Below are 26,427 nucleotides of genomic sequence, written 5' to 3' on the forward strand. Positions count from 1 at the left end.
AAGCCCATGTGCCACAACTACTGAGCCTGCACCCTAGAGCCTGTGAGCTACAACTACTGAAGTCCGCTCACCTAGAGCCCGTGCTCTGCAACAAGAGAATCCACTGCAATGAGAAGCCCGCGCGCATCGCAACGAAGAGTAGCCCCTGCTCGCTGCAACTAGAGAAAGCCCGCGCGCAGCAACGAAGACCCAACGCAGCCAAAAATAAATAAATAAAAGATGATGGGAGGAATATATAAGATAATACATGCAAAGTACTTACCATAATGGAAAAATGAAGTGTTCAGATGGTGGGGGTAGCTAAAATAGAAATAATGATTATCTTATATTTTCAAATTACTGACTGAAAAATGAGGGAGGAAAAGACCAACTTGGAGCCCTGGCGATAGGTCTTCCGGGTTAATGTCAATCCATTAATCAGAATATCCTACTACTGCCCTCTAGCCTGCATTTCTTGAATTTGTGCATAAAGACAGAATTCACTCACTCATTCACCCTCCGTTCAATAACTATGTGGAGCATTGTTGTCCAGTGCACTGAGGACAAGGAGATTCCATAGTGACCAAAAGTGAGCTATGCTTTCAGTCCTCCAGAGAGCGAAGACGGAGAATGAGTGAGTCTGAGTGCGTGAGTCTGCCTGTTGCTTTGCTGACAACCCTATGTGTGATGACACTGACATTTTAACTCTTTCTAAAAAGAGAATAATGTTCGTTCCAAATGACTTGTTCATGATGAATACATTTTAGCTTCTGAAAACAGGTGTTTGTTTTTAAATATTTTATTGTACTTTGTTGGGGATTGACATTAAGCTCGTCAATTATTTATTATTATTATACTGGGTAATCAATATCCTTCTCTTTGTTAAGGTTAGTGTGTTTTAGCTTCTTTATGAGCTGAGTGGCCTTCAGTCACACAGTCTCTTCCGGTGTCCCTGTCTCCTTCTCTAAGTGAAGTTAATGGGTCTCAACACATCAGAGTTGAGCTGTGGGTCACATTTCAGTATGGATGCAAAAGACATTGTGACCTTTAAAGGACTATATAAATACAGGGTGATACTGCTACTCTTTGCTCCTGTATGTTTATCATCAGTTTTAAACTGCAAAAATGTTATTCCCAATCTTTGTCATTTTCTCTTGAGAGTCAGTGGGTGCTTTCTCTCCTGCTTTTCTTTTTCTTAAGTCATACATGCTATTTCCCCCACAGTGTTCAGTACTATGTTATTATTTAAACCTTTCCTTCTGTCCTGCACATTAAGTTTCACCCAGAATGATTAGGCTCCTGTCACAGGCTGCATGCATCCTTCTCTGTTGGATGCAGGAAACCGTCCTGCCTTTCCTGTAGGCAGGTGCTCTCCTCTCAGATGTCTCAGTGTCACATTTTGCTGGCACCAGAAATCAAACTTCTACTTGTCCTCATATCTTTCAGTTTCCTCACCAGGGTCTCAAGTCATTGGAAGGTGCACTTCAGCCTTCGTTGCTGTGAGCCTTCCTGGCTGTCTTGGGCCCCAGAAATCTCAGGAGGACCTCATGTTTGGGCTCTGGAAAGAACAGCATTTCTGACACTTGCTAAATTGTCTATGGTCCTTAGCAGCTTGTACATCCTGGGTGTCAATTCAGCTCTATTCTATGAACATCACGTAAACGCAAAATGGTGAGACCAGTATTTCAGGCCCTTCTCTTGTGTTGTACTGGTTGTACTGTTGTGATGAGTGAGGATGGGGTGCAAGACGGAGGGCTTCTCCCCCAGGGCTCATAATCTAGTTTGGGCCACAGTGCATGTACACCAGTTTGGTAATTTACATACAAAGATAACCAGTAATTGCTTTATGCGGCCTCTGCTTTGTACCAGAGTGTGTTCTGGAAAGCTTCCTTATTAAGAGGATCATGTTAAATCAACATTTTTTTTTTCCCCCAATGTGGGTACAATGTAACTAGGGTTACAATATAATTTATTGTTCAAACCCTAACACTTGGGAGAATGATGAAGAGAGTTATTAATAATAGGGAATGTGTAACAGACTTAAGCTAGAACTGTCCTAGGCAAACTGGGATTTATTGGGTTAAGACCAGAGATAAACAAGGGCTCACACATGCAGTGATAGCCTTAATCAGAATGATGTAGAAGGAAAGACTCAGGAACTCTAAATCTGTAATTTAAATAAAAAATTGTAGTCTAGGTCCCATAAATGGACAAAATAAGTTATATATAGTTAAAAACAAGCCCTGAGATAAGATAAAATGTTCAGCATATAAAGATATGATTTTACCATATCATAGGTTTGTCTTATACACAATTAATATGATGCTTGCTGTGATAAAAACTAATAAAATTATTAGTTAAAAATAGTTTACTTGTCTTCTTTGATTTTAGTGGATTATTTTTTTTTAAGGAATGACTTAAAGATCTCTAGTATCTTTAAAAGGCAGGCTACCCAGGGAAGTTTGAACAGATGTCCTTTTTTTCTTCATGAATTTCTCAGAGACAACAAAGAATGTTCATTTTTTTCCATTTTCATCTGTCTGTCTATCTGTTCATTCATATGTCTATCATCAAGTCAACAGCTATTTACTGAGCAGTTACTGTGTGCTAAACCCTAGGTACTGGGAGTACAGTCACCAGTGGGGTCTGGTTCCTTTTTCTTTGTACCGGCTTGTCTTTCTCTGTTTCAGCTCTGTCTTTGTAAAAGCAAGGAGAAATCATCTCCTTGGTTCTCTTTACCTTTCTCTCTGAAGCAAAGTCTTATGGGATTAGGTCCCTCAGTTTCTTTATTTGGCAAAAGATTTTACTATTCAGTCAAATGTTATAAAAGTCTTAATGGAGCAAGACAAATATGCCTCTGTGACCCATTTACTCAAAAAAATACACTTTAGGAAAAGAGATTCCAAGTTAACAATAGAGGAAGGGAGTGCAGCTAAACACAATTTTCCAGCGAGCAGTAGTAATTCTGGGGAAATGTCTCTATATTTTTGCATTTCAGTTCTGCTAATGTCACTTTACTCTGCTTTTCTCCTCTTCAAGAGGAACCCAGATGATTATAACAAAGTGGGTTTGATATCTAAGATGAGCATTCAGGGAACGGAAAGTAGTTAGTATGGCTGGGAAAGTAAACGCAACTTAGGGAGTGGGGTTAGCCATTGGTAATGGCAAGAGATTTGGCTCAAGAAGTAAGCAAGTCTTGTAAGCTATCTTAGGGATCTTGAACTTTGTCCTGAAGGCAAAGGGAAGTGTCTTAAGTTTTGTTTGTTTTTAAATCAAGGGAGTGACATTATCCTAGTTACCTCTTGGAAGTGTCATTTGCAAGGGAGATAAGTATGACTAGTGGCAAGGATAGTGAAGGTTTTAGAAACCCAGTGGTTAGTGACCTGGACTAGGAGAAGGAGGAAAGTGTATAGACTCCAAAAAACAGGTTTAGTGATTGAACGTGGGTGCCTGGGGTTACACATTGTCCTGGGTTTCCCTTGCTTATGTGTCTGGAGAACCGTGGTGACATTTACTAAATGAGTAGTGGAGAAACACAGGGTGTTAGGCAGATTTTCACTTAAGCCTGTGGGTACAAAGTTGATTATCAGTCTTCTAGAAATAATCAGAGTAGCATCTAAAATTCACTAAGAACTTTGGTTGTGAGCCTTGGGTGAAGAAAAACTTACCACGGTTGATTTTTATAATTAATTTCCTATGCTTTTTTCCTGCCATTCCCAATGACAGCAAGCGTCACCTTGCAAAGAAAGAGAAATCACAGAAGACAGCCTGGTGTGTGTGTGTGTGTGTGTGTGTGTGTGTGTGAGAGAGAGAGAGAGAGAGAGAGAGAGAGAGAATAAGTGATGGTGGCTGAGGATGGCATGGATGGTTCATTGTATTGGTTCATAAACCTCTGGCCTCTTTCACCCACTGGCAGAAAGGCTGAATGGGAGGGGTAGGGGGAAAGCTAGCTAAGGTTGCATAACATCCTGACTAAGAGAGTGCTAGGGTCACATTGCCTGGGTTCCAGTTCTAGCTATGCTACTTAACTAGTTGCAAGATCGTGGACAAATTTTTTCATCTCTTTGTGTCTGTTAGCTTCTTCATCTGCAAAATGGAGATAATAATAGTACTAACCTCATTTTAAAGTCTTAAATAAGTTATTGTCTGTAAAATACTTGGAATGAGTTACTATATTTACAATGTTTAGAACAGTGGGTAGCACTATTATTTATTTATTTAGTTATTCATTCATTCATTCATTCATTCATGCATTTATTTATTTATGGCCGCTGTGTTGGGTCTCCGTTGCTGCGCGTGGGCTTTCTCTAGTAGTGGTGAGTGGAGGCTACTCTTTGTTGTGGTGCACGGGCTTCTCATCGCGGTGGCTTCTCTTGTTGCGGAGCATGGGCTCTAGGTGCATGGGCTTCAGTAGTTGTAGCACATAGGCTTCAGTAGTTGTGGCACGCAGGCTCAGTAGTTGTGGCTCACGGGCTCAGTAGTTGTGGCTCACGGGCTCAGTAGTTGTGGCGCACAGGCTTATTTGCTCCATGGCATGTGGGATCTTCCTGGACCAGGGCTCGAACCCATGTCCCCTGCATTGGCAGGCAGATTCTTAACGACTGCGCCACCAGGGAAGCCTGGTAGCACTATTATTATACAAGGTTTTCTTTTAGCAGATGGAATGAGCAAAGCCGCAGATAATGGGCAACATCTTAATAAGTGGGAGGATTGATGGAATTACATTATAATGGCCTTTCTGTCCTGTATCCATGATTTTAGACCCTGATAACACGTAGCATATTGGCTGGGTCCTTGTAATTTGTTCATCCCAGTGAGAACATGTTGTAGTGTTAGTGGCAGTGGCAGTGATGAGAATGGTGAGACTAGCTTGTATGAAACCTCCACGTCAACCTGATGAGGTGTAGATACTTCATGATCTCACTTTTACCCTTGAAGAGCCTGGCTGTTATGTGAAGCAGCTGCCCAAGGCCAAGAGCTCGTGAGTCCTGGAGCTGGGATGCAGTCCAGCTGGTTTAACTTGAGAGCCTGCACTCTTTAGCCACTACCCTGATTGCCTCTGCAGTGTGTGTAAATAGTCCTTGTTCACGCAACGGCCCCCTCTCAAAAGAGCAGAAAGTGGCTTTATTTTCATTAAAGGTGATGTGTTTCAGGGTCTGAAACTACAGGTCAGGGTAGTGGAAGATATCATTAATCCCTCTTTTCCATTTCTCTTTTAGATATCAGTTTTTCTTGCAGGTGAAGCAAGATGTCCTTCAGGGCCGGCTGCCCTGCCCCATCAACACTGCTGCTCAGCTGGGAGCGTATGCCATCCAGTGTAGGTTCCACTTCAGCAAATTTGCTTCAGAGCTCTTGAGAAGAATGTTTGAATTTTTCTTTTTAAACAAGTTTATAAAGTTCTTGTTATCAAATGACATTTTGCTAAAAAGAAATTGAATTTAGTCAGAATTCAAGTTTTAATCAGTGTGCCTTCAGAAGGGGTAAAAGTGAAGCCGGTTACATATCCCTTGTAGTAAGTTGCATGGAGTTTTAGTCACAGGAATAGCACTGATTCTTGATTCAGTGGAAGGTCTGAAAATTTGTTCTAGTCTACATTCCACCGGAGTTGATTGATCCCTCTGAGCTGCTCTGCCTCAGAGATCCCACTGCTTCCAAGCGGCTGTTGTGATGACCCCACGTGGGCAGGTGCCATCGCCAGTTTAGAGCGTGGCCCACAGTCCGCAACCATTGTCCATCAGCTCTTGCCATCAATATGGCGGCCATGGGGGCAGCTCCAGGTTGCACTGTCGTTTTGGAGGCTGAAGCTGAGGCTGTTTCCACTTATATTTACTGAGCCCCTTCTAAGAATCAAGCAGGGTATGGAGGGGATAAGACAGCATGTTCCTTGCCTGTGTGATTCTTGCAGACCATAAATAGTTTAGAAAAAATATTCTAGGAAAAATGTTGCGTAAATGCACTGGGGAACTGGTTGGGTTTGGAAGGTGGATTAATGTAGGGAGAATTTTTATAAGCATAACATAGTGAGCTCTCTGGTTTCATTTAGTTTCTTTGTGTAAACTGTAATGGGGTTATGTGTAGCATTGTATTATATTTCCATGACCATTATGTGGGGCAAATACGTTTTGAACCACATGATTTATCTCTTTGTGTCATAGCCTGAGAGAGGATATGGTTGTTTTTCACCTCAAGCATTTCCATTATATGTACTTTAAATTCTGTTTACAACATTTTACTTCATATAAACTGGTAAGAATAACTTAAATGAAAATGATAATCATAGTCTTGCCGAAAGCAAAAATTTTATCTTTTTAAGGTAAGATTTTGTTTATACTATCCATATATTCTCATCAGAGTTGTTTTAAACTAAAATTAGTTATTATCTTATATAAATTTATTAATAAAACATTTGAAGAAAATGTTTAAGCATGAGAAGAATACTTTTATTCCTGTATTTTTAGGAATATTTTCCTAAAATGGAAAAAAATTACAGTTTCTTTCTTTTTTAGCGGAACTTGGAGATTATGATCCGTATAAGCATACTGCGGGGTATGTGTCAGAGTACCGGTTTGTTCCTGATCAGAAGGAAGAACTTGAAGAAGCTATAGAAAGGATTCATAAAACTCTAATGTAAGAATCACATTTTATTAACAATAATCAACATGTTGTACATTAGGCCCCCAGAACTTCATCTTGAAACTAGAAGTTTGTATTCTTTGACCAACATCTCTCCATTTCCCGCACCGCACCGCACCGCCCCGCCCCATCCCTACCCACCCCAGGCCCTGGTAACCACCGTTCTAGTCTCTGTTTTTGTGAGGTTGGCTTTTTTAGATTCCACATACAGGTGGTGTTATACAAGAATTTGTCTTTATCTGTCTTACTTCACTTAGCATTATGCCCTCAAGGTCTATCCATACACTTGAAAGTTGCTAAGAGAGTAGCTCTCAAATGTTATCACAACAAAAAAGAAATGGTCATTATGTAACGAGATGGAGGTGTTAGCTATGCTATAGTGGTGATCATTTTGCAGTATATAAATGTATCAAATCAACATGTTGTACACCTTTAACTTATATACTGTTATATGTCAATTATATCTCAATAAAGCTGGAAGAAAAAGAATCCCACTTTACGTCGCGTCGCCCATCAACCATCATTTTATGCTATTGACAGGCTTAAGAAAAGTTTCTTAACAAATCCTTCATCTGTGCCTTGAACATTTTTTAAAGTTTTTTTTTTTTTTTTTTACTGCTTATAACACTAAAATGCACATAGGAAACCCAAACAGTTTAAAAAGTATAAAGGAAAAAAAAAGTGTAAAAGAGAGAGTAAATCCCAGTACCTAAAGTCAACATATTTTTAGTTAATGGCCTTTCAGACCTCTCTCTTTGCATGATTTCCCATAGAGAAAATTTATTTTATATAGATTTATGTATGTATGATTTTACAATGAAATCATTCTGTACATACTGTATTTTGCAATCTTCTATTTTTTTCAGTCATCAGTACCTTGTGAAATTTATTTTTTTTAAACTATAAATATATGTTATTACCACAAAAGCCTTAATGTATTCTGGATTTGCTCTGTCTTAAGTATGTAAGTTCTTCACAGTTACAAGCAAAGCCCTATTCAGTCTCTAGCGATGAATCTGGAGATCATGATGCCAGTGTGGAGCCTCAAGGGGTATTATGTTAACACCACATGCGCTTCTGAGAAATAAACACACTCCACTAGTAGGATTTTCAATTAATGGCCTGCAGCATTGAAGTTATAATTTAATTATAGTTATTTTGGTTAAATCCTCTATACTGATTTTTGCTTTATTGCCTCTTATGTAACATTCCCCTTTGAATTTGCTTGGTTTCTTTCAGATGTATTATAGTTCAGGTGAAAAAAATGTAGAATTAATCTGGTCAACAAAAAATGTTTGCCTAAAGGATCTGTTTCGGTGAGTAGCACCAGAAGTCAGTTGCTGAATTGCAATCAGAGAAACCAGGCTCTCCACCTTGTATTAACATGCCCCAGAATGCTCTCCAGCCTGGTTCTAGAGTCCTTCGTTTTAAGGTTTCACTGAAGTGGGTGCTAAGAGAGTACTTGTTATAACATTATGAAGGGCACCGTGATTGGCACATTCTGAGAATACTGATTCTGCTAGGAGTTTCCAAGTACACTTATGTTTTGAAATTATCAGGGAGCTTTGATAAAGGGCCTTATCTGTTATATGGCATGGTGTTGACAGCGTGACTGCTATTTCTAAGAGACTAAAGCTTGATCAAGGTTTGGTAGCTTTCTTGTGTCTAATTTGTGGTAAACATTCTTCTTTATAGATTTCAAAAGTATTATATTGCTGGACTTTCCAGGGTACCATGGCTGAAACATGGGATTGCATCGAAGCAGGATTTCTTAATTTTTAAAAATTTGTGACTCCTTTCGTTAACCATTAAAAATCTCTCTCTCTCTCTCTCTCATACACACACACACACACACACACACACACACACACACACACACTTCCAGTCATCCATGGGGATTCCTGGCAGATGCTTACCCTCTTTAGGGATGAATGCTGTTTTCTGTATATTGTCACCAATGGAGATTTTGGGAAGATTTTTATACTTTGTATTAAGAAAGTGACAAGTACTTTTACAGTTTCTAAAGAACGACACGTGTGCTCAGGAGATGCTGACGAGCCCCGGTTGGGTGGTGAGGGCCCATTCTCTTCTTCCCTCCAACACTGCTCTCCTTCGTTTGCCTCCCGGTGGAGAGCTTGCCGGTACACAGAGACGTATAACTGTCTGTAAAGTGTATGCTTTTTAATTTGAGTGCTTATATGCTCAGTAATCTCTTTGGGGGTTTCTGAAACTGAGACTTTTTAATATATGTGGGGCTACTGGGATCAGCTATAATGAGCAAAACTAGATTTGGTAAATGAAATTAACTTACAAGTATCACCTCGGAGTATTAATTCTGTCACCACGAAGGCAAGAGTCTTCTTGAAATACAAAGGCTTATGTTTGCATTAGCACAAAGGATTATTTATTTTTCCAGTGAATATAGTGAAAGTGGCTTCTCTTCCCTGTGAGCGCAGTAGCTATCAGTAAAGTAAGGCTCTTTGTTTGTTTTTATGCTGGGCATAGGGGTCAGGCTCCTTCTGAAGCAGAGCTGAATTACTTGAGGACTGCTAAATCCCTGGAGATGTACGGTGTTGACCTCCATCCTGTCTATGTGAGTAACATTTAATTAACACAAAGTATTTTAAGCTGATGACATTTTCTTAAAAAGTCACTGGAACTCCCAAAGGAAAGCAGCAGTCCTGTTGTTTAACGAGCAGATGATACTTCTTCATCTGTGTTTTTGAACACAAAGAATCTCTTGCATGGATTAAAGCCTAATGAGTTTTGCATAAAAGTCTGTGATTATATTTCCGTGTGTAGGAAACAATTAACGGGGCTTGAAAACACAACCTGGATAACAGCTCCAGAGGGCTTAGCTAAACATCAAAATCGTTTTAAATTGGTCTGTAATTGATTATATTGGACAGAAAACAGGAGGATTTTCCAGAAAATAGATTTTATGGCTGAAAAACAGTCATAAAATCACCTGCCTGCTAAAGTAGACTTTAGGCAACAGTATATGTGTAACTGTTGGTGGTTCTATGTTGGATATGCAGGTTCTGTCAATATTAGGGTTACTGCCTACTGTAGTTGTTGCCACTGCATAAATAGGAGAATTTTTGCAGTTTTTCTTCAGTGGCTGATGAAAACTTGCGGAATATGATCAGTGGGCACTTACACTGAATCTGTACTGAGTGTTCAGGATCCAGGTCTTCAACTTTGAGCCACTTCTCTAAGGTTATCAATTGGTTATTCTACACCAGTGAGATTGTAATGTCATTGTCTTTGATTTTATGAGAGTTCACTTACCAAGAGACAAATCTGATTATTTGAGAAAATGGACCAGGTGTCTTATTCTTTACATGAAGTGAATTGCTAAAGATTATACGTAGATTGAATGTTTGTCATTTGGATTATGGAGCTCAGTTGGGTTGTTTTGGAACTCAATTTTTAAGAAACACTGATAAGACTTACTGTAATGCAAACAGCTCATTGACGTATTCATTTTGTAATATGTCTTTTGCTCATCAGAGTTTCCTAAAACAAATCATCTCATATTATTTGTAAAGAATTAGAAGCATCCCTGGTTATACTGTTAGTATGGCAGTAAAAGTTACATATTTGGGAGAAGTAGTAGTTCCCTGATAAATTACAGTCTAATCTCATTAAACCATTAAATGCTCCATACTACTGTCCTTTAAAAATACTTCTAAAACTTTGTGGAGTAATTTTTTTTTTTTCTTCTAGCCACATTAATCTTGTTAGGTTTTCAGTTTTTTAAAAAATACATTTTATAGGAAATGTATAAAGAGAGTCTTCTGCAAAATGCCTCTGCATTTGTATAATGTTTATTCTAATTCAAAAATATTTTTTTTGTGGGAGGTGGAAATTTATGGCAAATGAACTGAATTCGTTAGAATCTTCCATACATTCCTTTAAAATCGAATTTTTAGAACTGAAAGTGGGCAACAGCTGATATTTTTTGAAAATATATTAGTTATCTTATGTTCCTTGGTAACTTGACTTTGCAGGCTGTTATTTGACCTTAGGGTAGAAAAAAGATGGATACAAACACAATTCTCTGTGTGTTCTTGGTATCCACTCTGTTTGTGACCTTTTCATTTCAGAATCCCATTTTCTTAATTGGGATTTGTTATTGCCCAGAAATGAAGGGTTTCCAGTCTTTACCTACCAGAAGAGATCGTATTTTAAAATTTTTGAGCAGTCTTAAAGTCACAAATGGAAATAGGAAGCAGCATGCTGGAGACCTCAGAAAATCCATGTGTATGTCTGCAGGTGGCTGCCTGAGGTTTCTGGGGAGGGTGGTGGTGAACCAGGACTCATGATTGTCCCGATCAGAGAGTAAGATCAAGACGAGTCCTTGGAAGGGGCCCTTGAGAGCAGCCAGTGGTTGTCAGTTCTTGGCTGCACAGGAGAATCACCTGGAGCATTTATGTGTTTTTGATACCTGGGCCCCTTCATTACACATTCTTATTTAACCGGTTTTGATGGTACCCAGGCATCAGCATTTTAAGCTGCATGAGGGATTCCAGTTAATGTGCAACCAGGGTTGAACACCACTGTAGAAGCAACGTGGGGTGAATCAGTCAGTGGCTGGATTGGTAGGTAGTCCAGGTTCTCTTAATGAACTGAGGTGACCAGTTAGAAAGCACTAAGAAAAATTTTCTTAAAAACTTTGAAAAAAATGAGCAGCACATTAGCTACCATGATAGCTTAGCTAGCTTTCTAAGCTGATGTCTTTCAAAAACCAGATCTAGTATTTATGCAACAGATTATGTGTGTATGGCTAGTTACAGTTTGAGAAAGAGTTTTTACATGAACAAATTTATGGTTATAAACATATGTTTGTTTTTGTAGGGAGAAAACAAATCTGAGTATTTCTTAGGATTAACTCCGGTTGGTGTTGTTGTCTACAAGAATAAAAAACAAGTGGGGAAGTATTTCTGGTAAGTTTAACTTGAGGGCAGAGTTGGTATTAAAGTTGTACACTGTATGTATTTGGCTTATGGGACTTGTATGTCATCGAAAGCGTTGGGGAAAGGCAAACAGGTACATTTCCAGTGGTTGACAAGTAAATGAGTGAAATTGGGTATAAGTTTTCTTCCAATGCATATCAGTGTATCTTTTCTCTGTAAATTTCAGGTATTTTGATTCTGGACTCTCTTGTCCATGGAAGCTGTGTGTAGTAGGATTTCCTACCCATTCCAGGGTAGGCTGTGGGCCCAGGACTCCTCTGAGTTCTAACTCTAAATGGGGAGGGATCTGAGAGAGATAGGGGAGCCCATAGCACTCACTATGTCTGGGAAGGCAGCACCACCAGGGCCTGGGGACTCCAAGCTTGTCTGCATTTACTGGAGAAGCCCAGGAGAGTGAGAATGGAGTTTTGTTCAAGCAGGTGTCCAGAATAAAGGATGTACAGGGAACTCTCTACAATTACAGTAGCAGTCTATAAACCAGTCTTTTTCTACTGAATACTTCCCACTATCTGTTTTGCTTTTCAGGCCTCGGATTACAAAGGTTCACTTCAAGGAGACACAGTTTGAACTCAGAGTACTGGGAAAAGATGTAAGTTTGTGTTTAGTGCTTAGCTTCCTTGAGACAGGAAGTCTTGTCTACTCATTGATAACTTAGAAGACACGGTGAAGTAAAACCGCCATGTTTTCTTCAGCTGCAGCCACATGGAAGGAGGTTAATTGACTCATGTGAACAACTTGTCAAGGAAGGGAAGGGGAAATGAGTAGAAATGAATGAGTTGATAATGGAGAAATGTCACTTCAGTTTTAGCAAAGGAGAAAAAAATAACCTTTCTAGGGCACAGGAGAGAATAGGATGTGATTATCATTATTAGTGTAATTCGATCTTCAGTATGGTCTATGAAGGTAAGATTCATGTAATCAGAAGGGTGCAGCCTGCATGCAGGATAAAACGTGTCCTGATTTTGTCCCGAAGTCAATTGAACAACAACCTGTAGGGAGTCACACTTCTGTTCTTTCCCTAGTTGAGCGTGGTAGATAAACCAGATGGGAAATTCTGGATGCTTTCAAGGGACAGTGGAAGCCAAGGGTGCAGAAATGCTGACGGTCACTCTGCAGGTTGGCAGTGACCTCCAGGACTGTTTGGGTAGTGGGTACAGTGTTTGTCAGAGCCTCAGGGTGCTCTCGTGCATTGACAGGTAGCTTTTAGGAAACTGGGCAAAAGAAGACAGGATGTGAAAGCTTCCTTTTAATCTCCCTGTGAAAATAATGCTCCCTTGAAGTGCTATTCCTATAATTCATGTTTATGGGATATGCGGGTGAAAATATGACGTAGGAGAATTCATCCTTCTGTCTCTTTGATGTTAACTTTATGCTGAAAAAAAACTTAAGTGAATAGTGTTGAATTGACTTTCTAATAAGATACTTGTAAAAAGAAGTAAACAAAATCTGCTGATGCAGCCACAAGCTGGGATACAGGAAGCAAAGTGGCTGCAACCACAGTTGGAACCTGGTATCTGGCTTAGTGTCCCACATGTAGCAGGTGCTCGGTAAATACCTGTGGCCTGATAAGTGAATTGATGTACTGGGATGGTGGGCTGCCAGATCAGAAAACCTGATACTACTATTGGTTCTTCTTCTAGAAAAAATACAGTAATCCCTCCCAGAACTGTGTGATATGCTGCCAATTATTGATGAAACTAAAATTGGATTTTTGACTTGAGTTTTAACTTGTAAGGAGGGGAAATTCCTGGTTTTTAAAGGAACAAATAGTCTAAAAAGCTTATAGTAGTTCTCAACAGTCTAGTCTGAAGAAAGTCCAGTTTTCTTCAACCTTAAAAGATGTGCTGATAAAAGATTGAATTAAAATTATCCAAAAGTATTATAGAATAGCTCATTAGATAGTAGTGTTACACAGTTTTCTTCCTATCCTGCTGCTGGTTTCACGTGACTTGATAATGCAAGGAGTAAGGTCTGTTTAATACTTGGAAATAACATTTCAAGTTTTTAATAAGAATGTGATATTGGGAATTCCCTGGCAGTCTAGTGGTTAGGACTCCGCTCTCTCACTGCTGAGGGCCTGGGTTCAATCCCTGATCAGGGAACTAAGATTAAGATCCCACAAGCTGCACAGCCAAAAAAAAAAAGAGAAAGTGATAATAAAATGATAAGGCTTTTCATGAAAACAAAATAAACAAAGGGGTTACATCAATCTAAAAAGTTTTGGCACAGCAAGGGAAACTATCAACAAAACAAAAAGGTATTCAGGAATTCTGAATAAGTCTAAAATTATTTTTAGACTAAAATTAGTTTAAGTCTAAAAATATTTAAGTCTAAAATTATTTTAGACTTAAATTATTTTTAAGTCTAAAATTATTTTTAACTTAAAATTAAATCAATCAGTAGCCAAATTCCAACTCCTGTACTCCAAAAGAAAATAAAAATAATAATGTCATCATTGCCATGGTAAAACTTGTACGTATTACATTAGATTCTCCTCTCAAAGAATTCATTATTTGTTGGGGGGGGGTGGTAAAAATGGATAAAGGGGGTCAAAAGGTACAAACTTTCAGTGATAAAATAAATTGTATATATTTGAAAGTTGCTAAGAGAGTAGATCTTAAAAAGTTCTCATCACAAGAAAGAAAACTTTTCTGTAACTATGTAAGGTGACAGAGGTTGACTTACTGTGGTGACCATTTTGCATTGTATACAAATATCAAATCATTATGTTGTATACCTGATACTAATATAAGATTATATGTCAGTTATACCTCAATAAAAATATAAAAAAGAAAAAGAATTTTCATGGAAGCATTACTATTATTCAAAGTCATTTTTCCATTTAGACCTAAGTTATTTTTGTGAATGAGGCCCTTTGGTGAACTCCTTGTACATTATTATTACAGTGCCTTAAAATGTCTTCTACTACCTTGGGATAAATATTTGGTAAAGTTGCAGCTAACTCGAACTTTCAGCTTCTTACATTTCTTCATTATTAAGCGAAAACAACAACAAAATTGATGTCAGCATGTGATTTTTTTTAAAAAATGGCAGTCTCCACAGGGTGGCCTGGTTTCCTACACACACAGCTCAGTCCCTTTGCTGTAGCATCTCTGAGAAGGCACGGATGTTTGTTTGTGTGCAGCCTGAGGCACTGCGTGCTCCTGGGTCATTAAGCTTAGTGGCAGTGGTCTCTAGTAAGGTGCCAAAGCAGGTCACATATAACTCAGGCTTGAATCAAAGGAATTTTAAAATTTATTTTATTAAATAGCACATTAATTTAACCAAAGCACTCCATTTTCTGAGAATTCCGGCTTTGCAGACTCTTCTTTCTCCACCAGGGTATTTTTGTGAGGTGGTGATTTACATAATGGTAGAATGAAGTTGATTATTATGGAGGCCTAACTGTAATCATAGATTAAATAAGAAAGGCCCCTGAAACCCATTACCTGGAACAATAATCACAGTCAGCTTGAAAAAGGATTGAAATCTTTATTCTACTGGTTTTCCAGTCAGCTGGTCCGGTCAGAGAGACTTAACTGTCTATGTTAGGAGCTGTTAGGGCCAAATTCAGAGATTCAGTTACCAAAAGAACAGCAATGTCCTACAGATAAGAGATTTTCCTGGTGCCACACTATGCCACTAACACTGTCCAATTCCACTTTTTAATATTTACCATGTCCAACAAAACTCATTGACATATCTTATTAGATAGTAATAATGTCTAACATCTGTTTATATATTGCTTTGCATCCACAAATAACAATCTCATCTTTTTTCTTTTCAATATCCCCACCAATATTTTCTTTTTTTTTCTTTCTTTTATAAATTTATTTATTTATATTTTTGGCTGCGTTGGGTCTTCGTTGCCGCGTGCGGGCTTTCTCTAGTGGTGGTGAGCGGGGTCTACTCTTTGTTGCGGTGTGCGGGCTTCTCATGGTGGTGGCTTCTCTTGTTGCGGAGCATGGGCTCTAGGCACGTGGGCTTCAGTAGTTGTGGCATGTGAGCTCAGTAGTTGTGGCACACGGGTTTAGTTGTTCCGCGGCATGTGGGATCTTCCCAGACCAGGGCTCGAACCCATGTCCCCTGCATTGGCAGGTGGATTCTCAACTACTGCACCACCAGGGAAGTCCCAGGAGCCCCATTTTTAACATGATGAGTCTGAGGTGTCTGTTAGACTTCTGAGTGGGGACATTTAATAAGTGGGCTCTGTGAGTCTGGAGTTCAGGACCAAAGTCTTTGTGCAGAATATTCAAATTTGAGAATCACTGACATATCCCTGGATTCAAAGCTATGACGCTGTATGAGGTCACTAGGAGAATGAATGTAGATGAGAAGAGAAGAGGAAGAACCAGAAAAGGAGGCTGAGAAGGAACAATCAGGGAGGTAGAAGGAATCCTAAATTGTCCTCACCTTTGCCAAGTGAAATTCATGTATTAAGCAAGGTTCAAATGATGCTGAGATGTCAAATTAGATAAGGACTGAGAATCAACCTTAGGAATGTAGGAGGTCCTTGATAAGACCAGTTTCAGTGGATTGAAGAGTGAGTTTTAGCAACTCCACTCTTAGCTCTTTGTACCCTAGAGAATCACAAGGGACATGGATATTCCTTGCAACACTTACGTGAAAGTAAAAAAGGAATAAATAAAAAACAGAGACGTTCATTCATAGGAGAATGGACACCTAAATTCATGCATGTTAAGAAAAACAAAAGAGGTAATAGGAGGAGTGGAATTGGAGATGGTGAGTGTGGACAGCTCTTCTGAGGAGTTTTGACACAAAGAGGAACAAATAGGGAGATACCTGGCGGGGGAAGTGGGGCAAGAGGAGGTGTGTGTTGTGTTGTTTTGTTTTGTAAGTTGGAAGAAATAATAGCACATTTATACCCTAATGAGAATGATCCAATACATGGTGAAAACTTGATGTAGGAGAGAGAAATGCTGTAATGATATTTGCTGAGTAGAGGATAGGAGATGCCAGCTGTTGTACAAATGGAGGCATATACATGGTTTCAGAGAGCAGCCAAGGCAGTTCATCTCTGGTTTGCAGGCAGGAAGAAGGAGTGTGGGAATGTATATTGGGGAAGGTGGTTGTTCTCTTATGACCATTCTGCTTTTTATTTTGAGGGAACTAGGTAGCACGGTCTGCAGTTGAGACTGAGGTTGGGGAGGATGTGTTGGGGTCTGAAGGAAGAGGAAGCTATTAAATAGTAATTTGGGAGAGAAAATGGACATGGGACGTGTGGTTTGATGATGTCCTATGATAGTTTCATGGTGTGAAGTGGCATAATTTAAAGTGAGCCCACTCATGGTGTGCTTTTCTCCAGCCACATTCAGTGGCACTGGGGCAGGCACGGAGCAAGTGGGGAGTTGGTTTTGTTAAGAAAGCAATACGAAGAAAGAGAAGGGCAAGGGAACCCAGGGGGGCCAGGGGAGTGATTATAGTGATTTGCCATGGAGTTGAAACTGGATAAGGAGGTAACTGAGGACAGTGAAAGAGTGGTCGAGTCTGTGGGTGGAGGTCCTGGTTTGGTTGAAAGATTGTTGGGGGTAGAGTATTGGAGGGAGTTAGCTGGAGAGGGAGGTGGTGATCAGAAAGTTGGGTGCTAGGCATTGAGATTAGGGAGGAGCTTCAGTTATTGTAAACGGAAAGTCCTAGGGCAGTGGTTCTCCTGGGGGCAATGGCCTCTCATCCCCTGCTCCCCAGCCCTGGGGATGTTTGGCAACATCTAGAGATACTGTTGGTTGTCACAGCGCTGGGTTGGGCAGGGATGATGCTGGCTTCTAGAGGGTAGAGTTTGGCTGTGCCGCTAAACTTTTCCCAGAGTGCTGGGTGTTGGTACAGGAAGGCCCTCCTCCCCCAACAAGTGTCAGTAGTGCTGAAGCTGAGAAACCCTCCTCTGGAGTTAGGAGCATGGCGGTGAAGGGTGGAGAGAGGGGGCAAGACAACCTTGTTGGAGAAGAGAAGTTCAGGGAACTGAGATGTCTGGGAGTGGGAGGGATCTTTTTTTATATATTAAAATTTCCAGTAGTTAATGCAAGAGTAGTATTGGAGAGAGTGACAGAGACTGTAGTAGCATCAGCCTGTGAGGGAGATGACTTAAGGGCGACAGCCACCATAGAGATCACAGGTGATATGTATTATCTGATGAGATTCAAACCTGGGAGTCCTATGGGGAGGGAGAGAGAATGGTCTGAAAGTGGCAATGGGGAGCAAGGACGATCCTCCCCCGCTTGCAGGCCCAGTGATGTGAGAAGAGTGGGGACAGAAGGCACAGCACCACATCAGCACCGCGGTGCACACTGTCCTCAGGGGAGAGCCTGGGTTGACTGGCTCAAGAGGGTGAAGAGAACAGATTGGAGCTGGGAGATTTTGCTGTTGGTAGGCTATGAATTCCAGAGGGCACCAAGGAAGTATTTCAGGATGTGGGTAGCAGTGGAGGAGGGGGACAGACAAGGGGATATGCTGAGCATTATTTGGGGGTAACTGACATAAACAGATATAGGGGACATAGTGAGATGGGGTCCAGTGGGTTCCAGGCAGATGAAGGCGAAGAGGCTATGAAATTCGAAAGGGAGTGAGGGTTGGTTTTCCAGGTCTGCTGTCCACCCTAGTGATGAGGGTAGAAGGCCTGAGGGAAGTGAGATGGTCCCAGTGCACTAGTGCAGTCCTCCCTTTCTTGGGAGAGGACTTCTCTGATCTGTGTGCGTGTGCTGGGTCTTGACGCTGACTGATGGACGGGAGGACTGCTGGGGGGACTGGGTGATGCATCAAGCCTAGGGCCTCACCCACTGTGACCAGATTTACCTTTCAGAAAGAGTACTCTGGCTGCAGGGTGAACGTGGAGGTGAGAACAGAGACAGACAAGTTAGGAGACGGCAGACTGATCAAGGGGAGATGACGAGGGGGTAGTCACCACAAGGAAGGAGGCAAGTGGACAGATTTGAGGGGCATTTAGGAGGTAAAATTGCTTCTGATTGGTAGCAGATTGAATTTTTTTGTGCAAAATAGGGAGAAATTCAGGATCATACCTGAATTTCTTGGTTTCATTAACAGGGAAAGAACGCAGTCCCCAGAGTAGGCCCGGAAGTTGGCATGTACTAAGCACATTTGTTGAATAAGTGGAAAAAAATAATGCTGTGATTACATTTACATGAGATGCATCATGGAACTAACCTCAGCCAAACCTACCCAGCGTGACAGGATGTAGAACCAAAAGGTTTCTGGCAGCTCTGGCCACGAGTAATTAGATCCACTTGGCCGAACTCTCAGCCTGCATCGAGAAGAGGAAGTAATGGTGGCCAGGAGTTGTCACTGTTTGTCAACAAGCCCAAGAGGTTTTGCTTACGTAAGCTAGGGGTTCCTTTCATGTTTTTAATAGAACTACAGATTTAAAAAATTTTTTTTTATTTGAAAATAATTCCAAATTTACCAAAAGTTGCAAAGATTAAAATATTACAAACAACAAGTTTCCCTCATTTTACTCACATTCACTTGTTAACATTTTACTCCATTTCCTTTTAACTTACCTCTCCACACACACACACTTCCTTCTGAACAATTTAACAGTAAGTTTCACATGTCATGTGTCTCTAAATACTTCAGTGTGTGTTGCCTAAGATTAGAGATGTTCTGTACTGTGACCATAGACCACAGTACAGTTATCAACTTAATTTATGTTGGTAGAATACTTCTTTTTTTTTTAATTTTTGAATTTTATTTTATTTATTTTTTTATACAGCAGGTTCTCATTAGTTATCCATTTAATACATATTAGTGTATATATGTCAATCCCAATCTCCCAATTCATCACACCACCACCCCTCCCCCACCACTTTCCCCCCTTAGTGTCCATACGTTTGTTCTCTACATCTGTGTCTCTATTTCTGCCCTGCAGACCGGTTCATCTGTACCATTTTTCTAGGTTTCACGTATATGTGCTAATACACGATATTTGTTTTTCTCTTTCTGACTTACTTCACTCTGTATGACAGTCTCTAGATCCACCCACGTCTCTACAAATGACCCAATTTCGTTCCTTTTTATGGCTGAGTAATATTCCATTGTATATATGTACCACACCTTCTTTATCCATTCGTCTGTTGATGGGCATTTAGGTTGCTTCCATGACCTGGCTATTGTAAATAGTGCTGCAATGAACATTGCGGTGCATGTGTCATTTTGAATTATGGTTTTCTCTGGATATATGCCCAGTAGTGGGATTGCTGGATCATATGGTAATTCTGTTTTTAGTTCTTTAAGGAACCTCCATACTGTTCTCCATAGTGGCTGTATCAATTTACATTCCCACCAACAGTGCAAGAGGGTTCCCTTTTCTCCACACCCTCTCCAGCATTTGTTGTTTGTAGATTTTCTGATGATGCCCATTCCAACTGGTGTGAGGTGATACCTCATTGTAGTTTTGATTTGCATTTCTCTAATAATTAGTGATGTTGAGCAGCTTTTCATGTGCTTCTTGGCCATCTGTATATCTTCTTTGGAGAAATGTCTATTTAGGTCTTCTGCCCATTTTTGGATTGGGTTGTTTGCTTTTTTAATATTGAGCTGAATGAGCTGTTTATATATTTTGGAGATTAATCCTTTGTCCATTGATTCGTTTGCAAATATTTTCTCCCATTTGGAGAGTTGTCTTTTTGTCTTGTTTATGGTTTCCTTTGCTGTGCAAAAGCTTTGAAGTTTCATTAGGTCCTCTTTGTTTATTTTTGTTTTTATTTCCATTACTCTAGGAGGTGGATCAAAAAAGGTCTTGCTGTGATTTATGTCAAAGAGTGTTCTTCCTATGTTTTCCTCTAAGAGTTTTATAGTGTGGTCTTACATTTAGGTCTCTAATCCATTTTGAGTTTATTTTTGTGTATGGTGATAGGGAGTGTTCTAATTTCATTCTTTTACATGTAGCTGTCCAGTTTTTCCGGCACCACTTATTGAAGAGACTGTCTTTTCTCCATTGTATATCCTTGCCTCCTTTGTCATAGATTAGTTGACCATAGGTGTGTGGGTTTATCTCTGGGCTTTCTATCCTGTTCCATTGATCTATATTTCTGTTTTTGTGCCAGTACCATATTGTCTTGATTACTGTAGCTTTGTAGTGTAGTCTGAAGTCAGGGAGTCTGATTCCTCAAGCTCCGTTTTTTTCCCTCAAGACTGCTTTGGCTATTTGGGGTCTTTTGTGTCTCCATAAAATTTTTAATGTTTTGTTCTAGTTCCGTAAAAAATGCCATTGGTAACTTGATAAGGATTGCATTGAATCTGTAGATTGCTTTGGGTAGTATAGTCATTTTCACAATATTGATTCTTCCAATCCAAGAACATGGTATATCTCTCCATCTGTTGGTATCATCTTTAATTTCTTTCATCAGTGTCTTATAGTTTTCTGCATACAAGTCTTTTGTCTCCCTAGGTAGGTTTATTCCTAGGTATTTTCTTCTTTTTGTTGCAATGGTAAATGGGAGTGTTTCCTTCATTTCTCTTTCAAATTTTTCATCATTAGTGTATAGGAGTGCAAGAGATTTCTGTGCATTAATTTTGTATCCTGCAACTTTACCAAATTTATTGATTAGCTCTAGTAGTTTTCTGGTGGCATCTTTAGGGTACTCTATGTATAGTATCATGTCATCTGCAAACAGTGACAGTTTTACTTCTTCTTTTCCAATTTGTATTCCTTTTATTTCTTTTTCTTCTCTGATTGACGTGGGTAGGACTTCCAAAAAACTATGTTGAATAATAGTGGCAAGAGTGGATATCCTTGTCTTGTTCCTGATCTTAGAGGAAATGCTTTCAGTTTTTCACCATTGAGAATGATGTCTGCTGTGGGTTTGTCATATATGGCCTTTATTATGTTGAGGTAGGTTCCCTCTATCCACTTTCTGGAGAGTTTTATCATAAATAGGTGTTGAATTTTGTCCAAAGCTTTTTCTGCATCTATTGAGGTGATCATATGGTTTTTATTCTTCAATTTGTTAAGATTGTTTATCACATTGATTTGTGTATCTTGAAGAATCCTTCCATCCCTGGGATAAATCCCACTTGATCATGGTGTATGATCCTTTTAATGTGTTGTTGGATTCTGTTTGCTAGTATTTTGTTGAGGATTTTTGCATCTATATTCATCAGTGATATTTGTCTCTAATTTTCTTTTTTTGTAGTATCTTTGTCTGGTTTTGGTATCAGGGTGATGGTGGCCTCATAGAATGAATTTGGGAGTGTTCCTTCCTCTGCAGTTATTTGGAAGAGTTTGAGAAGGATGGGTGCTCTTCTCTAAACGTTTGATAGAATTCACCTGTGAAGCCATGTGGTCCTGGACTTTTGTATGTTGGACGATTTTTAATCACAGTTTCAATTTCATTACTTGTGATTGGTCTGTTCATATTTTCTATTTCTTCCTGGTTCAGTCTTGGAAGGTTATACCTTTCTAAAAATTTGTCCGTTTCTTCCAGGCGGTCCATTTTATTGGCATAGAGTTGCTTGTAGTAGTCTCTTAGGATGCTACGTATTTCTGCGGTGTCTGTTGTAACTTCTCCTTTTTCATTTCTAATTTTATTGATTTGAATCCTCTCCCTCTTTTTCTTGATGAGTCTGGCTAATGGTTTATCAATTTTGTTCATCTTCTCAAATAACCAGCTTTTAGTTTTATTGATCTTTACTATTGTTTTCTTTGTTTCTATTTCATTTATTTCTGATCTGATCTTTATGATTTCTTTCCTTCTGCTAACTTTGGGTTTTGTTTGTTCTTCTTTCTCTAGTTCCTTTAGGTGTAAGGTTAGATTGTTTATTTGAGATTTTTCTTGTTTCTTGAGGTAGGCTTGTATAGCTATAAACTTCCCTCTTAGAACTGCTTTTGCTGCATCGCAGAGGTTTTGGATCGTCATGTTTTCATTGTCATTTGTCTCTAGGTATTTATTGATTTCCTCTTTGATTTCTTCAGTGATCTCTTGGTTATTTAGTAACGTGTTCTTTAGCCTCCATGTGTTTGTATTTTTTACGTTTTTTCCCCTGTAATTCATTTCTAATCTCCTAGCGTTGTGGTCTGAAAAGATGCTTGATATGATTTCAATTTTCTTAAATTTACTGAGACTTGATTTGTGTACCAAGATGTGATGTATCCTGGAGAATGTTCCATGCACACTTGAGAAGAAAGTGTAATCTGCTGTTTTTGGACGGAATGTCCTATAAATATCAGTTAAATCTGTCTGGTCTATTGTGTCATTTAAAGCTTCTGTTTCCTTATTTATTTTCATTTTGGATGATCTGTCCATTTGTGTAAGTGAGGTATTAAATTCCCCCACTATTATTTTGTTACTGTCGATTTCCTCTTTTATAGCTGTTAGCAGTTGCCTTATGTATTGTGGTGCTCCTATGTTGGGTGCATATTTATTTATAACTGTTATATCTTCTTCTTGGATTGGTCCCTTGACCATTATGTAGTGTCCTTCCTTGTCTCTTGCCATATTCTTTATTTTAAAGTCTATTTTATCTGATATGAGTATTGCTACTCCAGCTTTCTTTTGATTCTCATTGGCATGGGATATGTTTTTCCATCCCCTCACTTTCAGTCTGTGTGTGTCCCTGGGTCTGAAGTGGGTCTCTTGTAGACAGCATATATATGGGTCTTGTTTTTGTATCCATTCAGCAAGTTTTTGTCTTTTGGCTGGAGCATTTAATCCATTTATGTTTAAGGTAATTATCGATATGTATGTTCCTATGACCATTTTCTTAATTGTTTTGGGTTTGTTTTTGTAGGTCCTTTTCTTCTCTTGTGTTTTCCAGTTAGAGAAGTTGCTTTAGCATTTGTTGTAGCGCTGGTTTGGTGGTGCTGAATTCTCTTAGCTTTTGCTTGTCTGTAAAACTTTTGATTTCTCCATTGAATCTGAATGAGATCCTTGCCGGGTAGAGTAATATTGGTTGTAGGTTCTTCCCTTTCATCCCTTTAAGTATATCATGCCACTCCCTTTGGCTTGTAGAGTTTCTGCTGAGAAATCAGCTGTTAACCTTATGGGAGTTCCATTGTATGTTATTTGTCATTTTTCCCTTGCTGCTTTCAATACTTTTTCTTTGTCTTTAATTTTTGCCACTTTGATTACTATGTGTCTCGGCGTGTTTCTCCTTGGGTTTATCCTGTATGGGACTCTCTGTGCTTCCTGGACTTGGTTGGCTATTTCCTTTCCCATGTTAGGGAAGTTTTCTACTATAATGTCTTCAAATATTTTCTCTGGTCCTTTCTCTCTCTCTTCTCCTTCTCGGACCCCTATAATGCGAATGTTGTTGCATTTAATGTTATCCCAGAGGCCTCTTAGGCTGTCTTCATTTCTTTTCATTCTTTTTTCTTTATTCTGTTCCACAGCAGTGAATTCTACCATGCTGTCTTCCAGGTCACTTATCCCTTCTTCTGCCTCAGTTATTCTGCTATTGATTTCTTGTAGTGTAGTGTTCATTTCATTTATTGTATTGTTCATCTCTGTTTGTTCTTTAATTCTTCTAGGTCTTTGTTAAACATTTCTTGCATCTTCTCCATCTTTGCCTCCATTCTTTTTCCAAGGTCCTGGATCATCTTCACTATCATTATTCTGAATTCTTTTTCTGGAAGGTTCCCTATCTCCACTTCATTTAGTTGTTTTTTTGGAGTTTTATGTTGTTCCTTCATCTGGTACATAGCCCTCTGCCTTTTCATCTTGTCTGTCTTTCTGTGAATGTGGTTTTTCTTCCATAAGCTGTGGGATTGTAGCTCTTCTTGCTTCTGCTGTCTGCCCTCTCAGTAGAATACTTCTATCATCTACTTTCTATATCGCAATTTTGTTGGCTGACCTAATAACTTTCTTTATAGTATTTTCCTGCTCCAATGTAGAATCAACTTATCTTCCTTTAATCTGGAACATTTTAGTAGCATTTTTGTTTTTTATGACATTGAGATTTTTGAAGACTACAATTCTACCCAACTTTTTGAAAATACAGTTGACCCTAGAACAAGGAGTTTGAGCTGCGTGGGTCCACCTGTAGGTGGATTTTTTTCACTGGATAGGAAGTACAGGTAGTTCTTGATCTGTGGTTAGTTGAACATGCTGAGGCAGAACCTTGGATCCAGAGGGCCGACTGTAAAGTTATACCAGATTCTTGACCGTGTGGGGATTGGCACTCCGAAGCCCCTGTTGCTCAAGGGTGAACTGTGGAAAGCTGCTCAGTTCATATTTGTCTGTTTCCCTGTGATTGAATGAGGTTCTGCGTTCTCTGCTGGAAAGCAGCACAGGTGAAGTTGTGTCTCTCCCAGGGTGTCACATCTGGAGGCGCATGGTAACCGCTGCCAGCCTCCCATCGGTTATGTTAAGTGTGATCACCCAGTCGTGGTTGTCCCAATTTTCCACTCGATAATTACTAGGTTTTTATTTTTCTCCTTTGCAAGTAATAAGCGATCTGTGGAGAGATAATGTAATTCAGTGCAAATGCCCTGCTCTTCAGTATTTACCTTAGGTCTAGCATCCATTGAGGACTCTTGCCTGATTCGAGTTTTTACTATGATGCTTGCAAAATGCTGATATTCTAGCTGTCCTGCTGCCTCCATATGTATCAGTCAGCCCTTGGCACTCCGCTGTAGGTGAGAGCCTCACCTTCTCCCCTTTTTATTTGTTATCGGCATGGACTGACTCCTATTTTTTCACTGGTTTGTAATACACTACTGTACCTAACTATTCTGGTATTGAAGTTGTTTGTCCTAGATTCGGCCGGTGGGATTCCTTTGGGACTCCTGTGCCCTTTTGACCTGCCCTTACCATTGTTTTGGTCACTTTCTTCCTTTTTTGATATAGCTTGGTATTTCAGGTGCATCTTGTACCTACCCTGCATCCAGTCTGTTATCAGCCATTTCTCCAAAGAGCCCTGGTTCTTTCTACTAGGGAAGGGTCAAGATCTGGGTGTTAAGTGTGGTCATTGCTATGGGGGTGACTTTGCGTCTCGGCCTTTCTAATGGACAAAGCTAGGGAATACAAGCATGAATATACACATGTGTACAAATATAAATACATATGTTCACACACACGTGTGCATATGAACATGCTTCTGCACATTTTAGAAATCATAAGTTCATGCCATACCTCCAGTTTCCATCCATCCCCACGGAGCTTGCTCTTCCTTCCCTCATTTCATTTTTTAAAAAAATTATTATTGTATTTAATTGAACATTTCCACTTTTTTTTAATGATTGCTTCAGTAGTTGTGGCTCGCGGGCTCTAGAGCGCAGGCTCAGTAGTTGTGGTGCATGGGCTTAGCTGCTCCGCAGTATGTGGGATCTTCCCGGACCAGGGCTCAAACCCGTGTCCCCTGCACTGGCAGGCAGATTCTTAACCACTGCGCCACCAGGGAAGTCCCCCTCTCATTTCATTTTTGTACAGGCTTCCTTTGGCCTGGGAGAACCATGGCTCCCAATAACCGTAACACATTTACTTGTGTGCTCAGTCCTAAACTGCATCTCAAATATTTTCAGAATTGCTTTGGTCAAACCACTGAAATTGACAATTTTTTTGTGTGATTCTTTCACTCATGTATATCACCTTGCCAAGACAGTATAGAGTCTAATACCATGTTCAAAATTTACTTGGGTTGGCCCTTCCTTCCTTCCTTCCCTATTCCTGTGGCTTTGGGGTTCATTTGAGATCTAGTTAGGTTTACCTGTTTCAGTTTGCTTTCAGTTATAGGCCCCCCCTTCATATCCTCTTTTCTTTGATTTTAATTTTTGAAGATGTAGAAGATTAGCATGCTTCCAAAAGGCAAAAACTCTGCAAGAAGGCACACTCGGAAGTATTGCTAACTCCCATATTCCTTCAGTTCCGTT

At 39.7% G+C, this 26,427-nt stretch overlaps 1 protein-coding gene across 3 annotated transcripts in view; it reads left to right on the forward strand.

Annotated features, from left to right (window-relative positions):
* The window catches only part of EPB41L4A (erythrocyte membrane protein band 4.1 like 4A), a 263,842-nt gene that overhangs the window by 154,386 nt on the left and 83,029 nt on the right, over positions 1-26,427 (forward strand). For all 3 annotated transcript variants that reach the window (XM_059916889.1, XM_059916886.1, XM_059916887.1), the window contains 5 exons: positions 5,199-5,296; positions 6,486-6,606; positions 9,118-9,205; positions 11,473-11,561; positions 12,117-12,180. In XM_059916889.1, the coding sequence (XP_059772872.1) occupies positions 5,199-5,296; positions 6,486-6,606; positions 9,118-9,205; positions 11,473-11,561; positions 12,117-12,180 (460 nt within the window). The remainder of the gene's footprint in view (positions 1-5,198; positions 5,297-6,485; positions 6,607-9,117; positions 9,206-11,472; positions 11,562-12,116; positions 12,181-26,427) is intronic.

Source organism: Balaenoptera ricei, chromosome 3 (genome assembly GCF_028023285.1).
Source record: "Balaenoptera ricei isolate mBalRic1 chromosome 3, mBalRic1.hap2, whole genome shotgun sequence".
NCBI lineage: Eukaryota > Metazoa > Chordata > Mammalia > Artiodactyla > Balaenopteridae > Balaenoptera > Balaenoptera ricei.